The sequence below is a fragment of the Sceloporus occidentalis genome, unplaced genomic scaffold, assembly GCF_023333645.1.
Source record: "Sceloporus occidentalis isolate IW3139 unplaced genomic scaffold, rSceOcc1.0.p SCAF_53, whole genome shotgun sequence".
NCBI lineage: Eukaryota > Metazoa > Chordata > Lepidosauria > Squamata > Phrynosomatidae > Sceloporus > Sceloporus occidentalis.
This window is the reverse complement of record NW_028317033.1, coordinates 5,003,759-5,025,041: the sequence shown is the minus strand read 5'-3', so window position 1 is coordinate 5,025,041 and position 21,283 is coordinate 5,003,759. Positions and strand designations below refer to the sequence as shown.

Here is a 21,283-nt window from a genome sequence, read left to right as displayed (position 1 = left end):
TGATTAGTAAAATATAAAAAAAAAAAAAATCTGGAAAAAATTAAAAGTGCTAACATTTAAAAATAATTATGCAGTGATGTCACTAGATGAACCATCCAGCAAAATGTGTAAAAAAGTATTAATAAAATAAAAAAATAAAGTTTATTATTTTGAGCAAGTGCTAAAGTTTCTCAAAAATCTCAACAAAGAGTTAAAATAAAAGCACTTCAAATACCCAAGGGGTGTCTAATATAAAAAAAAAATGGCTGATGGGGTAAATTGGAGTGGCTGAGCTCAAAGATAGGGCATAGGTACAGACTTTCCAAAATGGACAAAAAAAGCGCACTTCCCAAATGTGGCATTTTAAATCTCAAACAACACGACAAATCCATGCATGTCGGGTATCACTGCACTCAGGAGATGTTCCTGAACACACATTGGGGTGTTGTTTGACAGTGACATATACCAGAACCTGTATATCTATAACTAAAGTACAATTTGTGTGAAAAAAAATTACTATTACAAAGTTTGACAAAGTGTAGTTGTATAATTGGTGCATGGAAAGGGTTAAAATAACAGCATTTGGAATACCCTGGGGTGTCTAGTTTTCAAAAATATATGGTTTGAATGGGTTAAATTGAGTTAACCGGCTTCAAAGATGTTCCAAAGAGAAGATGGAGGCAGAATGACCAGATTTGTTAAAAAAGATTTGGAAATCATAAAACGTTGCTTGTACTTATTGCCCTATAACTTACAAAAAACAGCAAAAAAACATAAAAACATTGGGTATTTCTAAACTCAGGACAAGTAGTAGAATCTATTTAGCTAGTTTTTTTACTTGCTTTTTTAGGTGAGTAAAAGATTTTTCAAATAAAAGTCATAAAATGTGTTTTTTTTCAATTTTTCACCATGTTTTTTTTATTTTTTTTATAGTAAATAAGATGATACGATCAAAATAATGGTATCTGAAGAAAGCCCATCTTGTCCTGAAAAAAACCAATATATAACTTATGTGGGTACACTAAATGGGTGAGGAGAAAATTACAGCTGAACACAAGCACCACAAAAGTATTAAAACAGCCTCGGTCCCACAGGGTACAAAACGAAAAATGAGCCCGGTCCTTAAGGGGTTATACTATAAACACAATCTTAAGAGTATATACTAAAAATATAACTATATTACACATCATACACTTGCTAGCCTCCCCCGCCCTATGAAATAAATAAAACCATGAAAACTAGGTTTTTTTGAGGAGTCAAAGTTTTTTCTCTTCCTCCCTTCAACATTTACCGCTTTTTTTGCAAATATTCTTTAAAGTTACCTACACAAAGATGGTGCAAAGCAAACGTCCTGGGCAAGAAGTTCCGCTCGGCTTCCCCTTAGGCTCAGTGCATCAGTCCTGAATTGCCTTAAGACCTGAAATAGATCATCGGTCCGCAGAATACATCTTATCAAAATACCAGTTCTCCTTTCTGCTTCTTACAGACATGGACAACCACACAAAGGTCACTCAGATATTCTGGGACGCACTGAACAACAGTGGACTTGGCAGGACCGTAATAAAATGGAGACTTAATAACTCACTCATAATTAAAGGTACTGACTGATCACATGCTTAAAATGCTAAGTTGATCACGTTGAGTCATCGTTCTATTATTACTTGGATTAATGAAGGAATCGACTTGCGCCCTCATTCCACCAGAGAACTCTAAAACCCCTCTACAAAACACTAAGCAGCTTTTTACAGTTCAACAAGTAATACAAGTAGATATACAGATGTATCGGTGCAAGTTCTTAACATCGATGCCCCCGTCCTATAAAATATCACATCGCCTTCAAAATCCTCCTTCACACCTCCATATCTTTGGAACTCCCTACCACCAGACATCTACCAAGCTTCACCATTAGAACTGTAAATAGCTCTCACCTACCCACACTGACTGCATCTGTATGCCCATTCGACGTGGAAATGGGCCAAAAACAATTCGGACACATTTGTCAGTTGATTGTTGGCCAATTAGTTTTCCGTTCCCTGCTCATCCCTTAATCTACGTGCATGAAGGCTGGAGTGCTACTTTAACAAACAGCTGGATACACAAGATGCAAACTGTGTGTCAAATGAATTAACAAGTGTTGCAAACGCAAAAGCTTGCAGGCTATATTAAAGACTTCAATTGTTCATATGTATCGTTGTGTCCTTCACTTTTCAAATCTCTTCATAACATGCGTAAGCATTGCTTTCCAGAATCCGTAAACATCAATGTATGCTTCGGATACGCATACTGCATAATAATCTAATAATGTGCAAACAGATGGATTTTCACACCGGTTATTAATTGCATAATTTCCCTTTTGCAAACTGAGCACCGATTGGCTGTTTGAAGAAGCCAGTGGCTGGAAAGCTCTCCCATTGAAATTGCTGCACACACGTCTGAGTGAACGGACTTGGGATCACATTTAAGGAGATCTGTTCTGCAAGTAAAACAGCTGGGGTGAGATTATGTAGAACCCCCCCCCAAAGCATCTGCAAAAGGGACCTCTCAGCTAGCATGTGCTTGAACGTGCGTACACGTGATGACTGGGGTGTCCCTTTAAATTGATCCTAGAAACTGATTGACCTACATTTTAAAATACCCACGAAGGCCTGCTTTGAGAACCACTGTCTATAAAGCAGGGCTGTGTGTCATTTACAAGCCTATATTATTTTATATAGCACCATCATATGTATACTGATCCTAGTCCATTCCTCGTTCTGCTATTATAAACCAGCTTCTAAATCAAATGAAGCATCTATAAAAGATACAGAAAGGCAATGAGTCATTTCAGTTCCAAAGTATTATATATTTCACAAATGAGAAAACTATTCAACAAGCAGGGAAGATACGGACAGACAAGTAGTGCAGTGCCCTCTTTACAAAGGGAGGTCTTACAATATTAATATTTGACAACATAGCACAAAAATATTTTATTTATGAGTGACAGTTCAATGCAATACTATCCAAAAATACAATATTGTCATTCCAGCATTATTGAATATTTCAATAAACATTTGTAATAAGATATTAACCACATTTTCTGCCATCAGAGTGATCTGTCATAAAAAGTTATTTCTCTTTAATAAACTTTAATTTTTATTTTTTTTAACACCTTTGTGCAAAGTACAAATACTTACGGGACTGCAAACCACTACCGTGCTTACAGTGTGAATGTACAACATATTAAAACTCCAAACTATACTTTATAACAGCAGCCCCCAAATACCTCAACAACTCACCATATACTGATTTATTGATGCTTTTTTATGCAGTATGTTCCTTAAATTGAAGGGAGTTGATGTTAAATTTCTAATGAGTACTAAGGGGATGCTGTTTAGTATTTACATTTATTGCGCAACTACACACACACGATGCGGTGCATTTACTACAGCAGAATTCTGATATCAGCTCCTTGATTGTACAAAACACTACAGGAAGATCATGACTGGCCCGGCGTGTACATATATATATATGAAATATTATATAATATATACACAAGTTAAATCAGAGATCTTTAGTGAATAGCATGGTAAATGTATTTTTATTTTGGCATTTTAAATAAATGCCTATGCTATCATTTTCACAGCGCCTAAAGCTCAATTATGGATGATTGGGTATGATTGGTGGCAACATACACTACAGCATCCAGGTTAGGTTCCAAATTCAATAAAGGGTTCTCAGAAAAAATATCATGTAACAGTATTTTTATCGGGACAGTGTCAGGAACACTCTCCATGTTATTGTAGAATACAATTTAAATGTCAGATTATAATAACTTTTCTAGAGTTATTTTAATTACAAATTGCACTTAAGTTGCTCATTGGGGAAGATCCCTGTAATCAAAAATCTTTGGAGCTTAACATACGACACATTCTATTTAATCTAAAAATATATATGTGGATATTGTATATTTTTTTCCTAAATGAGCAAAATACTAAAACTAGTCATGTTTCTCTTCTGGATCAGTGTTGGAATCTGCATAACTGGAAAGGATTTATTGATAAAAATGATATCCCTGGCCAAAAAAAAAAAAAAAAGTTACTTTGAGATTAAAAACCCTTTTTTCAAACCACTATTTTAAGCTATCGGAAAATGAAACTGGAGATTGCTTATCACTTTTCAAGTAGCAGTCGGCCATTTTTCCTTCTAGGTATCAGTGAATCAAACTGTTTTCCTCATGTAAAATGTTTTAAATCAAACAAGCAGTATTCCACTGGACAGTTACCTTGTTGCTTCCCAACTTCTATCGGACACAGCGGGCAGACACTGCAAGCATGCATTTACCCACTCCAGATGCCTATGATAGAGTCTCCTATCGGTACTCTGCACGGTACTGAACATGGGGGTATTACAACGTGTTTTTCACTGGGACAGCCTTACATTTTAGGATAAGTGAGCAGACGGTGACAAATGGAACTGATGAAACTGTTGCTTCCACTTCAAGCAGGTAAAACGTGAGAAAATAGTTTCTAAGTTAAAAATGCAACAGGTACAATTACATTTAGAGGCTCTTTAAACAGCAGAGACAATAGGTTTCAAGGTGGGGGGCACTAGACAAATCTGTAGAGGCTGTGGCATTTGAGAGTTACCCTTATTTAAGATGTAATAGGACTCATTTTTGTAGTCTAGAACTGCCCAATATTGCCATGTAGGTACAGATCTGGTTTCATATTTACAAAATCACCATCTGGCATAACTGAGCTTTAAGGATATTATCACTAATCAATTCCAAATCTTTAAGATCGGATTTTCTTACAAGTGGTTTGTCCATCATAGTATTGTTTAAGCCAGTAGCGTGCAGCTCCAGTCCTTTGGGTCGCAGAAAACCGAACAGAAATAGTAGTACAGAATAATATATACCGGTCTCAACCTTTCTGCACGGGAGCCGTTCAACTATGCGGTATGCACCAAATCTAAAAGCATGCTGGTACGGCTAGCCATAAAGAAAGCAGAAAACAGTCCGTACATCAAGACATACATCAAGTTTTTAAATCTATCCACTTGGACTGGTGCATTTTAGAACACACACAGTGTAACCGAGAAATAAAGCATACACCGACGTAAAGTCTGGCAGGTCATATGAAATATACAGATGCCGTTAAACATTTTGAATGCATATACTTCAACTGAAAATACATAAAGCGAGAAATGCATGAAATAGAGCAACATTTTTCTTTTGGGAAGTTCTTTGTTATGCAATTATTCATCAGTCTCCCAGAAGTTACAGGGAAAAATATATATGTATTTTATATATAATATATGTGTGTGTGAGTGTGTGTGTGAGTGTGAGTAAGACCTAACCATGCCATTTCTGTCACGAATTTTCAGCCACTAGGTGATCTGCATGTAATAGAATACTTGTAGATATAAACTGATCTCCATATATATCTAGATATCGCTCTCTCTATTTTTTCTTATATATATTTTTATATTTACATGTAGAAAATAAAAACAGGGAGAATGGCAGCATTCTACAGGGACATTCAATCATATGAACGGTTAAATTAATTTTGGCAATCAGCTTAATAGGTATTGTGTGTCTTTATATGAAAATAAAAATAAACTGTACACATTCTTGCTATTCTCCATTTCAAACAAAGCCTGTCGATAAGGTGAAGGATTAAAAAATAACGCTATGGAACACGACGGCTTTTCATTAAACCAGATGCAACTATGGACTTTTCTGATGTAACAAGTCTTTACCATATGGGTAAATCAGTATACTCCAGCTCTTATGTCATCCCTTGCTGTCATTGCACATTTATCAAAGATCTGTTAATGCATTTGCTGCTTACATCTATTCTGTCTTTCTACTTAACATACTCCCATCGTCCGTAATTTTGGTTGTTGTATGAACTTTGGATGGAATCTGAACATGACAAAAAAATTAAAATAAAAACATATACCATTTACAAAGTGCAAACCCTCCTACGGAAGAGATCTACAGTCAGTGCGGTTTCACAGGGAAAGATTGTCTGCTTCTATGAAACCTTCCAAAAAGGACAAAATGTCTGGGATTATACAAAGTGAAACAGTGAACATCGAAGTAGTAAAGACCAATTTAACAGCTCAAGTTGATAGGGCGCTACGATCATTTCTTCCGCTCCTGGGTGCACCGGGGACAGAACCTGGGAAGGAGAAAGAATCTATTCATCAAATGCTCTACAATACAGACTTCTTTATATACTTAAAACTCTTAAAGGGAGGTACATTTTACACCTGCTGTGTTGTGTCAAATGTACTTAAAAATCCGGTTTCAAGCTACAAAAGTTTAGGTTTTTTTTCTTTTTACCTTTATTGAACTAAAAAGCATAATTCTTTCCTTTTGTATCAGAATAAATGTCATAAAAGTCACACTCAGAGCTCTGTTCTCACGAGCCATGTAGAACTTGTCTGTGGAATATTCAGGCGTCAGCGAAGAGAAATACTCACCATTTCCCTTTAGGTTTGGTGGTGAGGTCTACACAAGCAAAATGGAACCACTCAATGGGACACTGAAGATAAAAATACATACGCAATGTCAATTTGAGTTATTATGCCAAACATAAATTTTAAGGCACCAACGTCACTATGAATTTTAAAGGATGTATCCAGGCTTTGCTGGCCGTGTATGATGCAGTTAAATGACACGCAAAGCTCTCCCACTGGTCTCACATGTTAGGACAAAATGCATTGGAAATACGTGAATGCAGTTAGAAAGCAAATGCCATACAACTAAACGAGCAGGTCATTCAAAAGTAAATGGCTCTCGTTAAGTTGAATGGAGATGTTGGCGAGTCCAACAACACAAATACAAAATTAACTGGCAGATTACATGGGCCAGATTAGTCCGCAATTTATTTATGTTTTGCACAAAAGCTACTGAACCCCTACATAAAGATGGAATCTTACTGCTGTTCATACTATACATGTATAAACATGTCATTGTCTTTCTGAGCACCTGAAGACCATTTTGTTCTGATTAACAATGAATCATGTAATAAAATAAAGTCAGTTACCTAGCTGGAAAACCGCTCAAAAATCACCATTTTATTTTAACTATTAAGAAGCTATAGGCAAGTCCCAAAAACTACCCAAAAAGCACTACTGCAAGAAGATTTCCATATAAAGGCACAACTGAAAACGTACGTCTGGATTGTCACAGCCAATCATTTCGCCATAAGAAACTTGGTGACACAAGCAATACGTGGGCTCGTTGGGGTCCACAGGCATATCCAAGACATCCGAGGGGTGCATCGGGAGTACTGTATCAGAATACGATGTCCTACAAGACAAAAAGTACAGTCAGTACAACAATGTTTACAGTGGAAATACCAACATTTTCTTACTAGATTAAGAAATCTTAAAAAATAGTGTTTCTTTTTTAAACAGTTCTAGTTTTGCATAATGTTTTCAGACAGCGACACAACATAATTTTACTAGCCCTGACTTTTTATTATACCGCCTTATGAAAATGAATAGAACTAATTATCTGAATTGCATTTGGTACATTTGCCCAAGTCTATTGTATACAGCATTGTGTTGTATGACCAAGGAGAAACTTTCTATGGCACTTGGGGGGGAAAAGTATGCTTCCTCACGTAAGCAGAATGCATTGGGGCAGAGAATGCATGAATACAGTGCTCCCATGTTGGAGAGATCAAGATATTTAGCTCTCCATAGTACGCCAGAAGTCAATGTCTCACACACACACACACACACACACACACACACACACACACACACACACACACACACACACACACACACACACACACACACACACACAGATAGAAAGGAGTATATTAAACATGGATGAGAGACATAAAGCTATCCTGAATCTAGAACAAGACCAAGGAATGATTACTGCTCGCGTCTCTAGATGGGCTGAATGGGTTTTATCAGCCATGAAACGCTACAATTGGGCAACATTATAGAGCAAAACTGCAAAAAAGCCATTATTTACTCCTATAACGCCACAAGCCCAAAAGGTGTGCTAGTGAACATGGGCATTGTATTCCAACAATAACCCCGCCATCTCATTTGGATATCCAAGCCTGTAGTGACCGGATAGCACTGCACGGTTCCAAAGCCTTGTGATATGCCCAGGGGCTGGTGTGGATGCCAAAGGATAATGTTGAATCTTATCCTTTAGAGACGTTACACATTTTTCCCAGATGGCTGAAACCGTTACAGAAAACGAAACCTTTGGTTTTGTGGTCTAAGCTCGGGTCTACTTCCTACACTTTCGAGAAGCAATGTGCAGTCAGTAAAAGTCTCTTACACTCCTCCTTTCAACTTCTTTTTCTTCACAGTATCTTCCTCAGACACCCTCCGACCTCGTGAACCTCGTTTATCCTTTTGGCTGCGATTCTCTGATGAAGGGAACAACGTGTTTAAATGTGGGCATTTTTTTGATTAACAGCATCCATTTGGCAGTTTGCCCATTACTAAGAACAAATTGGAGGCTCACTCTTTATTCCACGTCCAGACGGGCTGTCAAACTCGGTTCCTTCCACCTTTTCCTTCAGGTCAGCTTCGAAGCGTGCCAGATCCGCATCCAGTCGCCTGATGTGCTTATCCACCTTTTGGGCATAGAAGCAAATGACGTTAGCCAGAACACCTCAAATAAGCTGCTACACATCCGCAATAGATGACAGGAAAATGAATCCACGTCGTCACATAAATAAGCCATGATAAGCTCTGTTGAGATAAATATGGCAAGCAATCGTTACATGGGAGGGACTGTATTCGGGGATGCAGGCGGCACGTACCATCTCATACGTCTGCATGGCCAGCTGCACCTTGTCATCGCTGTACTCTCTGCACTTGCTGTAGGCATTCTGGATGCGCTGAAGATGCTGCACTCTCTGCTCCGGGGAGAAGTCCCGTACCTTGGCAATGTACTCGCTAGCCAGTGCATCTATTTCTTTCTTTTTATCTATTCCAAACAAAGATATATAGATATTTAACTGCAAAGCCAGCAAGAAATGTTTAAACTGTCAAATTTACCCAAATCTAGCGTTTTTACAGCTGCAAATTAACAATTTAAGAATGCCCAGATGCTACAAACATGCCGTATCTGTTTACATACGATATGGAAGCTTATAAGGCATTTGCAATAAAAACGTGTCTGCATGTTCATAAGTAGCATTTTGTTTTTAAAGAATGAAAAAAAATCAAATTCTATAAAAAGATGAGCCCAACATGCAGACAGGATTTCAATGGGAACGCCGCCAATCCGAGAGCGAAAAAGAGAGCGATGTGGAGGGCTTTGCGCTGCAACTTCCCCTAAAGAGAAGTACGATTAGTATTTTGAGCAGAAGAATGCATATAAAAAGTACTTTAATACGTATTCTTTGCTGGCCACCAAACTGGCCATTTAAGTTCGTTTACTCATATTTTTTTTTTCTCTCGATGAAGCCTTTTTATCACTAGTGCTGTTTCAGTCACCAACCTTCTGTCCTCTGGTCCAAGTCACTCATCAACTGGAAATTTCTCTGAAGCTCACATGGCAGATTTTCTATACCTGGAAAAAAAATAATCGTAAGAATGTCATCCAGCAGCTTTTTGTTCTGACGAGCAACTCCTCCGACACCTCGCTACCTGATAAAGATGATTGGCTGCGTCAAGCCGGGCACATTGTCGCCAAACATACAAGCAAACTGTCCTGTTCCTGCTCGAGCTTATGGTTATCTCCCAGTCACCCCTTATTCATATTAACCGCTTGGCACATAAGGACTTAAGACATTATAAAACCGGCCCACAGCCTGGCACAGGAGGCGAGACCTGGTAATGCTGTCGCTCTGTAACCGCCAGCGCCTCTGCACCGCTCTACTGCCGCATAGAAAATTCAGGCTTTCCTCTGGAAACCGTCTCAATAACACAGACAGCAAGGAGACCTCAAAAAACACAACGCCGACTATCCGGGGCATCCCTCCCCTCATAAACCGAGGGCTTATTCAGTAGCAACATACAACGTGCAGAAGAAATCCTAAAGTAAAACAAGTTAAACGGGGGCTTTTTTTGTTTTCTTGTTATATTCTTCACACTGCAAACATATGGTTAACTATAAATGGCTTTTCCTTGGGACTCCAAATACCCCCGGCCACGAACATGTCTGATGTGGGCAGCATCATAATTGCACGTGGCAGCAACCAGCTGCTTGTCGCCGACAACTACGCCCTTGTGGGGGGCATTCAGCCTATCCTGGCCCATATGTCTTCTGGGTATAGATTTGGGGTACCCATGAAATGCTTCAGATGCTGTATCATGCGCATGTATGCGTGTATACTGGGACATTTCACGTGTTCAAATGCGGGCATGTATTAGGGGTGTGGCCTGCATTAGAAGGGGATGTGGCCAGGCATGCAGCTACCAACCCACCTCACCTGAATAGCCTCTTTGCAGTGATCAGCGGCAGAGCATGGCGAGGATACTGTGTGGGGTTTGCAACAGAGCACACTGCTCACTGTTGCTTTTACAGCTTCCTGGGCCAGTAAAGGGATATCCGCCATTCACAAAAGAGGGACAACAGGGAAGTGCATGAAAACTGTGAATGTACTGTAAAAAACAAGACTGTTGGGAGGTATGTATGCGCAGGTACCAACAGCAGGTGCACTAGATTCAGTTGGCTACTTTGGTACTTATTCACTAAAAGGAGAGCTGTGGTTTCAACTCCCTCACTCGAATATTCATTATGAAGGGCGAACACCGGCAGGTTTCTTCATAAGGAAGGACTGAGCTGGCTCTGTATAACGCATAACTCAATAGGCGAGGAGACTGAAGAAATGCCACTGATCTGACTATGCATTATACAGGGTCAGCCAAGCTCTTCCTGCGGAAGCTCTCTGGGGCCGGCCCGCCATAATGTATAGTGAAGTAAAGGAGCTGTAACACTGCTAAAAATGTATTCTAAAGCCCCTCTAATACGCGTTAATAATAAGCGCCAATGGGAGATCTTAATCCTTGGGGCACGTGGACGCCCACTCATCGGGACACAACATACACAAGTAACCCGCAGAGAAAAAGTACTCCGGATTCCCCAAAAAGTTACAGAATCAGTCGTACGCTACTGACGGCTTGTATGCATTGAAAATGATAAATAAAGTTTTGCAGTGGGCGGGGAAGCCCGACGATACGTACTACGCGCTTCACCTCCGTCATTACGCTCTAATGGGAGATACGGGAGTGCGCGCCCGCAAACTGGTGACGCAGTTTTAATTACACCCTATGCCTTCCCTTATTACACTCGTTTCCCATCCCGCCTAACGGCGTTCCCCTCGCTCTTTCCTGTTTTCGCCCCGTGTCCCCTACTCACTGTCTAGATAGTGTTCCAGATACATCGCGGTCGCCATGTTATCAAAGTCCGACCGCTTGCTCCTGCAGCTCTCAACCCCGCTCAGCGGTGTGCTGGATTATTCATGAGTAGTGCTCTTCCGCATCGGCGGGTTGGTTATCGTGTTAATTAATATTCATGAGCAGTAGAATCCCGCGCCGTGTGAACCAGCCTTATCAGCCTTTAGGTCCGCCCATTTAGCTTTCGGATTGGCTAGTCTGTAGCGAAATGGCATTATTTTATTGGTTCGGATTGTAATCCTTTGGCGTCAGAATGTTTCTTTACGAGAGTGCTAAACACATAATACTTAATGCTTCCTAATCGCAAAAGCTAAATGGACTATAGTCAAGTTATTTGGGTTGTTAACAAAGACTACTAATGTTTGCTTGTGTCAGACTCGTAATAGCATTTATGTTTTAATATATATTGTTTCCACTTTAACGGTTAATCCTAGGTCCCGCGGCCTTTGGTGGGTTAAAAGACTCGGCGCGCCGTGATTGGACGTTTATAATGCGCGGGTTATTTCCCTTTGGTTGGATCTCTAGGAGTTGCAGATATATGTGTGTGAGCATGGCTGAGAGTCGTGGAGCTTTGATAGTTCTAGAGGGTGCTGACCGATCCGGGAAGAGCACGCAGGCCCGGCGGCTGGTGGAGACTCTGACAAACCGGGGACACCGGGCTGAGGGGCTGCGTTTCCCAGGTAAGGAGGTTACTGAATTTAAGCGGCCAGATACTCCGCACTGAGATGTCTGTTTGGCCTCTGAAGCCCCTTTTAGGTGTATTTGACTGCAATTGAAAAGCACCCTTTGTACTCATTAAGTGTATTTACCATAGCATCTCTCACCCTCATTGCGACCCCAAAGCCTCTTCTCTCCCTGTTAGAATGCTTGATGAGTATGAGTTTATCGCACTGTTCTACAGCCTGAAAAGCCGCAACAAACAGAAATGTGTGTACAGGTTAGATAGTAAATAAGTCATTATAATAAACGCCTCGGTTCCATAGAGCTCTATGTAAAGAGCACATACAGGTATTCGTAAAGCCACGCCTCCAACCACACCCACTGAAGCAAGCGTCCCTGTAGCTATTGTAGATGCTGGAAGGCATGCCATAGTGAATGGCGTTATTAAAATCACTGGACTGGGGCTGAAGAAGAGTCTGGAAACATTGTAATCAGTATGTATTGATTCTTGATCAATGTATCTGCGATTCAGGCGGTCATTTACCGCAACATACACCATTAGATGACTCTGTACTGTGTTTTGGATGCAGCATAGAGTGTATTTACATACAAATATCTGGAATCATTGAAATTAAGCCAAATTCTGGTCCGTTAATTTCTGACAGCAGCGCCACGGCCTGTGCAGCTTCTTAGTTGGCCTGTTTTGAAGCAGACCGACTGTGGGGCAGGTGTATGATGTCCCAGATGTTGGGTTATTGATGCGTACAGAGATAAAGGAAGTAGTAACCACCTGAGCTCCGTTACCTCTGTGCCTGAGGTGCTGTGTGTTCATTGTTTTTGGCTCCTAGTAGTGACGCCATACGCTAGTGCGTTGTGCAGCTCTGATTACTAATCGCGTGGAAAATTAAACAGTGACACGCAGGACTGAGATAAACCCAAGCAAGGTAACAATTCTAACTACCCGCGGGAGCGCCGTTTGGGAGATCTGTCCCCAGAGTGGAATGGAAGTAACTTTTCTCCTGGACTAACCCACTATTTACGCTTAAGTGCAAAATAAAGCGACAAAAAATAAATAAATAAATAAACTTACACCTTTCCCGTTATCCATCCAAGGACCGCTCAATGAATGCACGCTCCTGTGTGGGCAAGTAGCCCACTCCAGCGTTCTTTTTATATGAAAAACCTAGAATTCTACGGCGGATAAGAACCATTCGGCTATATAGTATCTCCGTTTTCTGTAATGTAAAGACTCAGTCCTTGGTTTCATCTTAGATTTAGGATAGCTGTAACCCTGCCCCATGCATGTTTAATTCCCCCCACTCTATAAGCCTCTTCCACTTCTGATGTGAGGCTATTCAATTTATCTACCACCTTTTCTACGTGGGGGAGTGGTATTGCATATGTGATTATACTCTTGAACCCAACTCCATGTGCAAATTCTTTACTATTTAAAGATTTTTGGGCCATTGCGCATGTAAACCACACACCCCCTGGCTATATCTTTTCTGTGGTCCTCTTATAAGGCTTCTGCTCAGTTCCCAATCCGGGCTTTGTCTATTAGATATGTTTTGGGCTCCTTTACTTGGCCCGCTGGCTGGGCTCGCTTCTTGGCCGGCCACCTGCTGCCCATCTGTCTTAATTTTCTAAATGTAATGAACTTTAGCTGTTTGTAAACCGTGTTGTAAAAATGTTTTTTTGTCTCCACAGAAAGGACAACCGAGATTGGAAAACTAATCAGCTCCTACTTGGAAAAGAAAAATAATATCGAAGATCACACCGTTCATCTGCTGTTTTCTGCCAACCGCTGGGAGCAAGTGTAAGCCAAATGGAGACCCCATGGAGGGTTTGATGGTTGGGTGGGGACATGAGAGAAAACAGATGCTGCGATCTGCTAATTTTATTTCTAACAGTCATGAACTTATTTGAGCATGAGTCTCACCATGACGAATGTTGTAGGGCTGAGAAGTTGGCTTTAACGTAAACAATTTAATGCAGGTTGAAGTTTGCCCTGGGTCCAGGGCCGTACTGGAGATGAAGAAGTGGACGGTATGGGGCGCTGTATGCCAGTGGCTCACAGAGCATTTTCCCAGTGTGCCAGATGGCTCGTGCAGACTACAGAATCTTTGTTCTGACAATTGATTTTTGTTGCCTACCTACTAGATCAATCCGGGGTGACCTTTGAGATGACATTAAACATTTTCCCACTTGTGTGATAGTATGGAAGGTTAACATTTACTTTAGGCCAGTTCTTAATGGGAATTAGAGATATGTATCCAGTTCACCGATATATTCTCTTCTAATGAATGTGGAGGTTTATTTAGAACATCGTACGTTTGCATACACATGAGTAGGCATGCTGATCTGAAGCTGTTAGAGTTTAGAGTTAATTCTGTGTTTTCGGTGAACTTGTTACATGATCTTTATTTCTTCAACATTCCTAGTTCTTGTTTGTTAATGTTGTGGATCTATTTGCTTTCTTTTAACTACTTCTTTTTTTTTTTTTTTTTTTTTTTTATTTATGTATTTATTTTTTGCCATAGTCCAGTGATGCTGGAGAAGTTGAGGAGCGGCGTCACCCTCATAGTGGATAGATACGCGTTTTCTGGTGTAGCTTTCACAAGTTCCAAAGATGTAAGTGTTAATTTTTATATTGCTTCCCTAAAAGCCTTACTCTGCAGGGATTACCTTTACCGAAAAACTAAAGATCCAGAGGCCAAAAAATGATGCAGTGCTGGAAAGGGTTGTGTCGTCAGAGTATTAACCTATGCTATATTCTGTAGTGTACTTGGCTCTGGTGCAGCATCTTTAAGAAACTGAGCAGCAAAACATGATGTCCTATCCCAGTATGCAGTGCCTTTTTAACCCTGTAAGGACCTGAAAAATTATATAATGGAAAAAGTTGCTAAACTGCAACACCCCTTGAGCGACGGGAGCGATCATTGATGCTTTTGAAGCACCTGCCAGGAGAAGGGCAGCACCATATTTAAGTAGCAAGAAAACAGACCTGGTATCGGTATTCTACATTGGTTAAAGGATTAGCATTGGGATATAATCAGGAATGCCTTTTTTTTTTTTTTTTTTTTTTTCTCCCCCCCCTTAAGTGCGCACAGTTACTGCGCATCCTTAAAATTTTCATTAACTGTTTAAATGGTATATACAGAAAATTGAACATTTTAACATTTTTTTTTCTTTTAAATCAAATACTTGGGTTGTGCCTAAGCACTATTCATATTTTAAAGGTTGGTCTTGTTTATTGCCTTACTAAACCACAATAACTAGAACACAACTGTTCTGCCCTAGAACTTCTGTATGAAGTGGTGTAAGCAGCCGGACGTGGGCTTACCAAAGCCAGATCTAGTCCTCTTTCTGAAAGTAAGTCCAGAAGTAGCAGCTGCTCGTGGTGGATTTGGGAATGAACGATACGAAACAAGTGGCTTCCAGATGAAGGTGCAGAAACGTTACGCAGAGCTGATGGAAGACGAAACGATCAATTGGAAGGTATGTTTGTTTTGTTTAATTTTTAAATCCCAGCAGTAAAACAGGACCATTTTTTTTTATTTTATTTTTTTTTAGTATGCACTGGCTCGTAAATAGGATTTCACTATGGATCAATCTTAAAGGGTCAGTTTACTGTCCATGACAGAACCAGTAATGATGCGTTTAACCCCATAAGGGCCAGACTGTTCTTAATTTTTCGTACTCTTTGTGACCAACACTGTTCTAACACTTTAATTTAACTTTTTTGCCCGAACTGGATGGCTCCCCTGATGGTGACTTCACTGCATAATTTTTTAAATAAAGACTACCCTATAAGAAAAGTTCTAGTAAATATTCACATGTAAACATTTTTTTTCATATTTAATAAAAGCTATGATTGAGAAATGATTTTTTTAATTTCCTTTTATTTGCAACTCTGCCCCCAAGATATGACTTATACCCCTTTATATGCCACTGCCCCCAAGATATGCTTTATACACCTCCACATGCCTTTTAACCCCTATTTGCCACTCTGCTCCCAGATATTCCTTATACACACCTATATGCCACTCTGCCTCCATGATATGGCTTTTTTTTTTTTTTTTTTTATTTTAAACTTTCAATTCTCTTTATTGAAAGATAAAAATCGTAAACACAGATGTACAGTGCAAGTGTGACAGCGTAACATCCATGATATGCCTTTTAACCCCCTGTATGGCACTGTGCCTCCAGAAAACCATTATACCACCACCACCCGACTTACCAGTGCATACCTAGACTTGTCCCCCGTGCTCCAGACTCCCTGGTGTCTAGTGGAGGTCTGTACTGGCCGTACTTCCAGCAGCAGCGCCTGGGGCTTCTATGAATGAGCACTGGAAGGTTATGTCACGCTGGTGCTTTGTCTTAGAAGTGCCGGCAGCAGCGGAGAATGTCTCTGCTCCTCGCACAAACGTTCTCCGTGTATATATGTATTTTTTATACTTAGATATATAATATAATATTTATTTATTTTATTCAGGCTGTCGATGCGTCGCAGAGTATGGAGGATGTTCACAAAGAGATTGCAGAGCTCAGCGAGAAAGTCATCCAGGAAGCAAAGACTAAGCCAATTGGGAAGCTCTGGGAGGAAAACTGACATACATTCAGAGACTGATATATTTATTCAGCTGGCAGTTATGCATTTTATCTCACCAACTGCACTGTGCACTCAAGACACTTTTGGGCTTTTAGTTCAACAAAGCAAGCAAACGAGTGTGTGCACATTCGGGGGGAAGCGGATCTTTTGATTTTACTTCGCTGGCGTTAATTTCAGTTTTCTCGGATGTGCACCCGCTCGTTTGCTTTGTTGAACTGTAAGACTGGACTTGAGAGAGTCGTCGTCCTGCCCTATACCACCCGGAGGACCGTTACGTTGGCGTTTGGGGCAACTGGAGCATGGCAGTCCGAAATTTTTGGCTTTTACTCTTCACAGTGTGTTGAATGAATACATATTTAAGGATGAGAAGCTACTTCTGGCTAGTTTAAGATATATATTTACATATGGCAATGATGTAAATCTTGCTGGATAGTGCTATTTAAATTTTACCTTTCTGTGTAATGAGCAGATATGGGAATATCATCATTTTAGCAGTTAAAAATATGTTCTCCTAATTCTGTCTGGTATTCCCAATCAATACACCATGTTTTTGGTGTCTATTTTCATTATCTTTTGTCAGTAAGATACTGAAGTAAAAGGCTAAACAGACATTCCTTAATCTTTTAAAAATACTATACGTGTTGCTCCAATTGTATGTAAAATATAATTGAGGATCAGGCTTTATAGATATATTGATGGGGTTGCCAGCGTTGTGCATTTTAAATACAGGGAGTATGAATCAAAAATAATATTTAGTATAATTCCTAATGAAGAATAATAAATCATATACAGTGTTTGTTTGTTTTTTCTTCTCTATGGGCTTAGGACGCTAAATCTGTTCTTGCATCATACATGTGGGTGGTCAGTACAAAAAGGGTTCTCATTTGGGAAGTGCTGTTAAATCTGGTACTTTTTTTTTTATTTTTTTTGTGTGCTAAAGGCAATATGTTCAGCTACTATCATGAAGTGGTTAAATTTGCATCTTTGTATTGGCTTTACCAAAAAGTTGAAATCATATCTTGCCTAAACAGATGATTAAGAGTTTCCTCGTTTGCAAGGCTGCTAAATCAGTTTCTACACACAATGGTTCTTATTAATGTTTTTCACCACTGGAGGAATTTGGGGTTAATAGAAAATGACCAAAATATATTTGCGGATTAGAACTGTATCCCACAATGAGCAACAACTTTTGTTTCTTATGATCCTCCGTTGTAAAACTATAAATGTATACACACACACATATATATATATATATTAGTAGGGAACAGCTCACGCATGGGGCGGCAATGACAGTATTCACACAGGTTTCAAACGTAAAGCGTGTTTATTTGGATGCTGTAGGCACAGAGCACCTTGTAAACAAAACAAACTCTAAGCCTGTCCGGCTCTAACTAAACATCCGGATACCTCTCTACAAACCTAAGGTCTGGCACAAAGCAAAGTAACAGGTTTTCCATAGGTAAAGCTTCATACCTGGTGGGCTGCAGCGCTGGCTGTAGCTGCTCCTTCACTCAGTTTCCCCCCCCTTCAAACCCAACAGCCCTCTCTTTTAACCCCTTCAGTACCGGGACGTACCTGGTACTTCCTGGTTAACAGTCACCGGTAGACCGGGACGTACCAGGTACGTCTCCTCCAAAAAACGCCCCCACATCACCACAATCGCGGTGATCGTGGGGGCGCTGCTGCTGCTGTCTGCCCAGGACTCCTGGGCAGACAGCACAGCCTGTCTAAGCCCGCCCCCAAGCCCACGATCGCTCCCACGGAGTGATTTTGTAGGCAGAAACAGCGATTGCAGAAAAATCTGCAATCGCGGTTTCAGCTGCCACAGGCAGCTTCAGGGAAGGGGGGGGGGTATTGAATGGGTCCCCACACAAGTGTGGGGACCTGATCCAACACCCCCCTGCTGCCTGATCGCTCCATGAGAGCGTCAGTGCAGCGTTAACCCTTTCAATGCCGCGATCGCGGCATTGAAGGGGTTAATTCCCGTTTTTTAGGGGGTTCTGCTGCTGGTGGTCTGCCTGGAAGCCCAGGCAGACCAGCAACAGCAAAAACGAGCCCCCAGAAGTCCTCTGATCAGTCCTGTAGGACTGATTAGAGAGACTCCTCCCCTACAATCTCCAGTCTATTGGAGATTGTGTCCCAGCTGCCAGAGGCAGCTTCAGGGACAGGGAGACAGGGTTCTTTGGTCTCCACATGAGTGTGGAGACCAGACCCCCCCACCCCCACCCTTCCTCAGTTAACCCCTACCCCCCTCTTCCTCAATTAACCTCTTCAATGCTGCGATTGTGTATGACCCCCATCGCAGCATTGCAGGGGTTAATATTAGTCCCCACAAGCTTGTGGGGACTAAATATCAATCAATGCTGTGCTTCAATGGAGCATCAGCATTGAAAGAGTTAAAAAAAATAATTAATAATAATTAAAAAAAAAAAAATTAAAAAAAATTAATAAAATAATAATAATAATAAAAAAAAAAATAACAGCACTGACCTGAAAGTCCAGGGTGCTTCCAGGTCAAATGCTGGGCTGATCAGATCGCCCCTGGCCAATAGGAGTGATCGGATCATTATGGCAGCCCACGGATGACCCTGCTCTACAAAGGGAGAGGGGTCATCTAGGGTAATTATGAAAAAACACAAATTATTAATAAAATGAAAAAATCATAATTATTACCTGATCACTTGTCGGTGACATTTTAAGTCGCTGATTATTGATCGGTCTCCCTGATTGATGTCAGCGGCCTAAACCTGTCACTTACAAGTAATCTGATGAAAAAAAATATTTAAAAAAATGTAAATGCACATGTTCCAGTTTTGCCCTCATAGCTTCCTCAAAAAATACATGAACCATGCATGTGAGGCCTTGTTGGAACCGGGGGGTGTTGGTGAACAAAATGTGGTGCTTTCTTCCACTGTTGCACATATGCTGTGCAAGAAATAAATTTTAACATTGAAATGTATTTGTTAAAAACGCAATAAAATAAATTTTCCGTGAACTTTGGCAGACATCAGTGAAGATAAGGCTAGCTGAAAACTGTCAAAACTACCCTAGTTGAACACCTTGACTTGTCTACTGTTCATAAATATATACTTTTATGGGGTAATTTACAGCAGGGGGCTTCCAAAATGTCCCAAATGGGATATGGGCCCAGGAAACCAATTTCTGAAAATTCCAAATGTGAAAGCGAAAATGCGCATGTTCCAGTTTTGCCCTCATAGCTTCCTCAAAAAATGCATGAACCATGCATGTGAGGCCTTGTTGGAACCGGGGGATGTTGGTGAACAATTTGGTGTTTTGTTCTGCAGTTGCACATATTCTATACAAAATATAATATAAAATCTAAAGCAACATTGCAACATATGCAAAAAAAACCAAAAAAATATAAAAATACCTCAAAATTTGGCAGCAATTGGCGATAAAATCCCTGTTTGAAAAGTGTCAAAATGACCCTAGTTGTACACCTTGACTTATCTACTGTTCATAAACATATAATTTTGGGGGGGTAATCAGTATCTGTGACAACTATTGCAGTTATTAGACTGCCATGCCAAATTTGAAAAAAATTACATTTCAAAAACGTGATGCATGCCTTGCAATATTTGCCCTATACTGGTCAAAATAGATAAAAATCCTGGCCATGTTGGGTGGTTTCCAAATCAGGACAAGTTAATGAATATATTTGGGATAATTTTTTCCCATTGGTTTAATGTGTGTACAATTTGTATGTATACAAAACTGTAAAAAAAATGCGTTTTTTCATTTTTTCCCCACTTTTTCCAGTTTTTTTCAAACAAAACAATGTACTACCCAGCTTACTATGGTTTCAAATGAAAGCCCTACTTGTGCTGAAAAAAACAATATATGATTTGTGTGGGTGCACCAATTGATAAGAGAGAAATTACAGTTGAAGAAAGACATGGCAAAAACACAAAAACGGCTCCGGTCCTTTAGCGACACCTTAGTATCAAAATCCCGGTCCTGAAGGGGTTAAGGCTTCCTCCCCAGTAATGAGCTTAGGAAGCCTCACCTGAGGGCTCCTGGGTTTGCTACCGTGCCTGGCTGAGGAAACCAAGTGAGATATATACCCCATCAACCACTCTCCCATACACTTTACCACAATATATATATACTATATTTTAGTTTTGGGAGAGGAACTTTTTCTGCTAACTTGATATTTTAATGTCCAAAATTCCCAGATTTTGTAACACTGTATAAGTATGCTTATAACTTTTTTTGTGAAGTATTGATAATTGATTTGTATTTTAAATTATTCCAACTTGGGGATACAGGCATTTTACAATCTGACTAAAGAGAGCTTGGAAGCCATAAGAACATCCATAATTAAGTACAGTATTTAGATGTTTTATTTACTACAAGTAGGTGCAGGTGGAATATAAATCTTTGAATTGTTAAATTCACCAAATTGATTCCAAGATTTCAGTTAACTAACTTTGTTTTATTTAAATGTATAATTTTATTGGTATATAATGCATGTCTGAGCATTGACATGCACCATCAGAAGAAAATCACATATGGATTAACCATTTATAACAAATAAAAATATAAGTAAACAAAACAATTAACCCCTTAAGGACCGGGCTCATTTTTTCTTTTTGTACCCTGTGGGACCGAGGCTGTTTTAATACTTTTGTGGTGCTT

The 21,283-nt window shown here is 40.1% G+C and overlaps 2 protein-coding genes across 2 annotated transcripts; one reads left to right on the top strand and one right to left on the bottom strand.

Annotated features, from left to right (window-relative positions):
* Window positions 1-6,106: 6,106 nt before the first annotated feature.
* Window positions 6,107-11,351, bottom strand: LOC149288270 (inhibitor of growth protein 5-like). Its single transcript, XM_089492031.1, has 8 exons — window positions 11,315-11,351; window positions 9,452-9,523; window positions 8,769-8,935; window positions 8,468-8,579; window positions 8,279-8,369; window positions 7,144-7,279; window positions 6,448-6,509; window positions 6,107-6,143 (listed from the first exon to the last, which is right to left on the bottom strand). Exons 1-8 carry the CDS (start codon window positions 11,349-11,351, stop codon window positions 6,107-6,109), a joined length of 714 nt encoding a protein of 237 aa, XP_089348157.1.
* A 539-nt stretch (window positions 11,352-11,890) lies between these two features.
* On the top strand, window positions 11,891-16,624 carry LOC149288269 (thymidylate kinase-like). Its single transcript, XM_089492007.1, has 5 exons — window positions 11,891-12,032; window positions 13,720-13,828; window positions 14,553-14,643; window positions 15,313-15,510; window positions 16,508-16,624. Exons 1-5 carry the CDS (start codon window positions 11,891-11,893, stop codon window positions 16,622-16,624), a joined length of 657 nt encoding a protein of 218 aa, XP_089348133.1.
* Window positions 16,625-21,283: the final 4,659 nt, after the last annotated feature.

What these genes read in the sequence shown, in the direction of transcription:
- LOC149288270 (XM_089492031.1), bottom strand. Translation starts at nt 11,351, where the DNA reads ATGGCGACCGCGATGTATCTGGAACACTATCTAGACA. An exon ending in TCTGGAACACTATCTAGACA is followed by an intron (nt 9,524 to 11,314) that starts GTGAGTAGGGGA and finishes TTTTTTTTCCAG; the next exon opens with GTATAGAAAATCTGCCATGT. An exon ending in GTCTGGACGTGGAATAAAGA is followed by an intron (nt 8,370 to 8,467) that starts GTGAGCCTCCAA and finishes TCCCTTCATCAG; the next exon opens with AGAATCGCAGCCAAAAGGAT.
- LOC149288269 (XM_089492007.1), top strand. Translation starts at nt 11,891, where the DNA reads ATGTGTGTGAGCATGGCTGAGAGTCGTGGAGCTTTGATAGTTCTAGAG. An exon ending in TGAGGGGCTGCGTTTCCCAG is followed by an intron (nt 12,033 to 13,719) that starts GTAAGGAGGTTA and finishes TTGTCTCCACAG; the next exon opens with AAAGGACAACCGAGATTGGA. An exon ending in GCCAACCGCTGGGAGCAAGT is followed by an intron (nt 13,829 to 14,552) that starts GTAAGCCAAATG and finishes TTTTTGCCATAG; the next exon opens with TCCAGTGATGCTGGAGAAGT.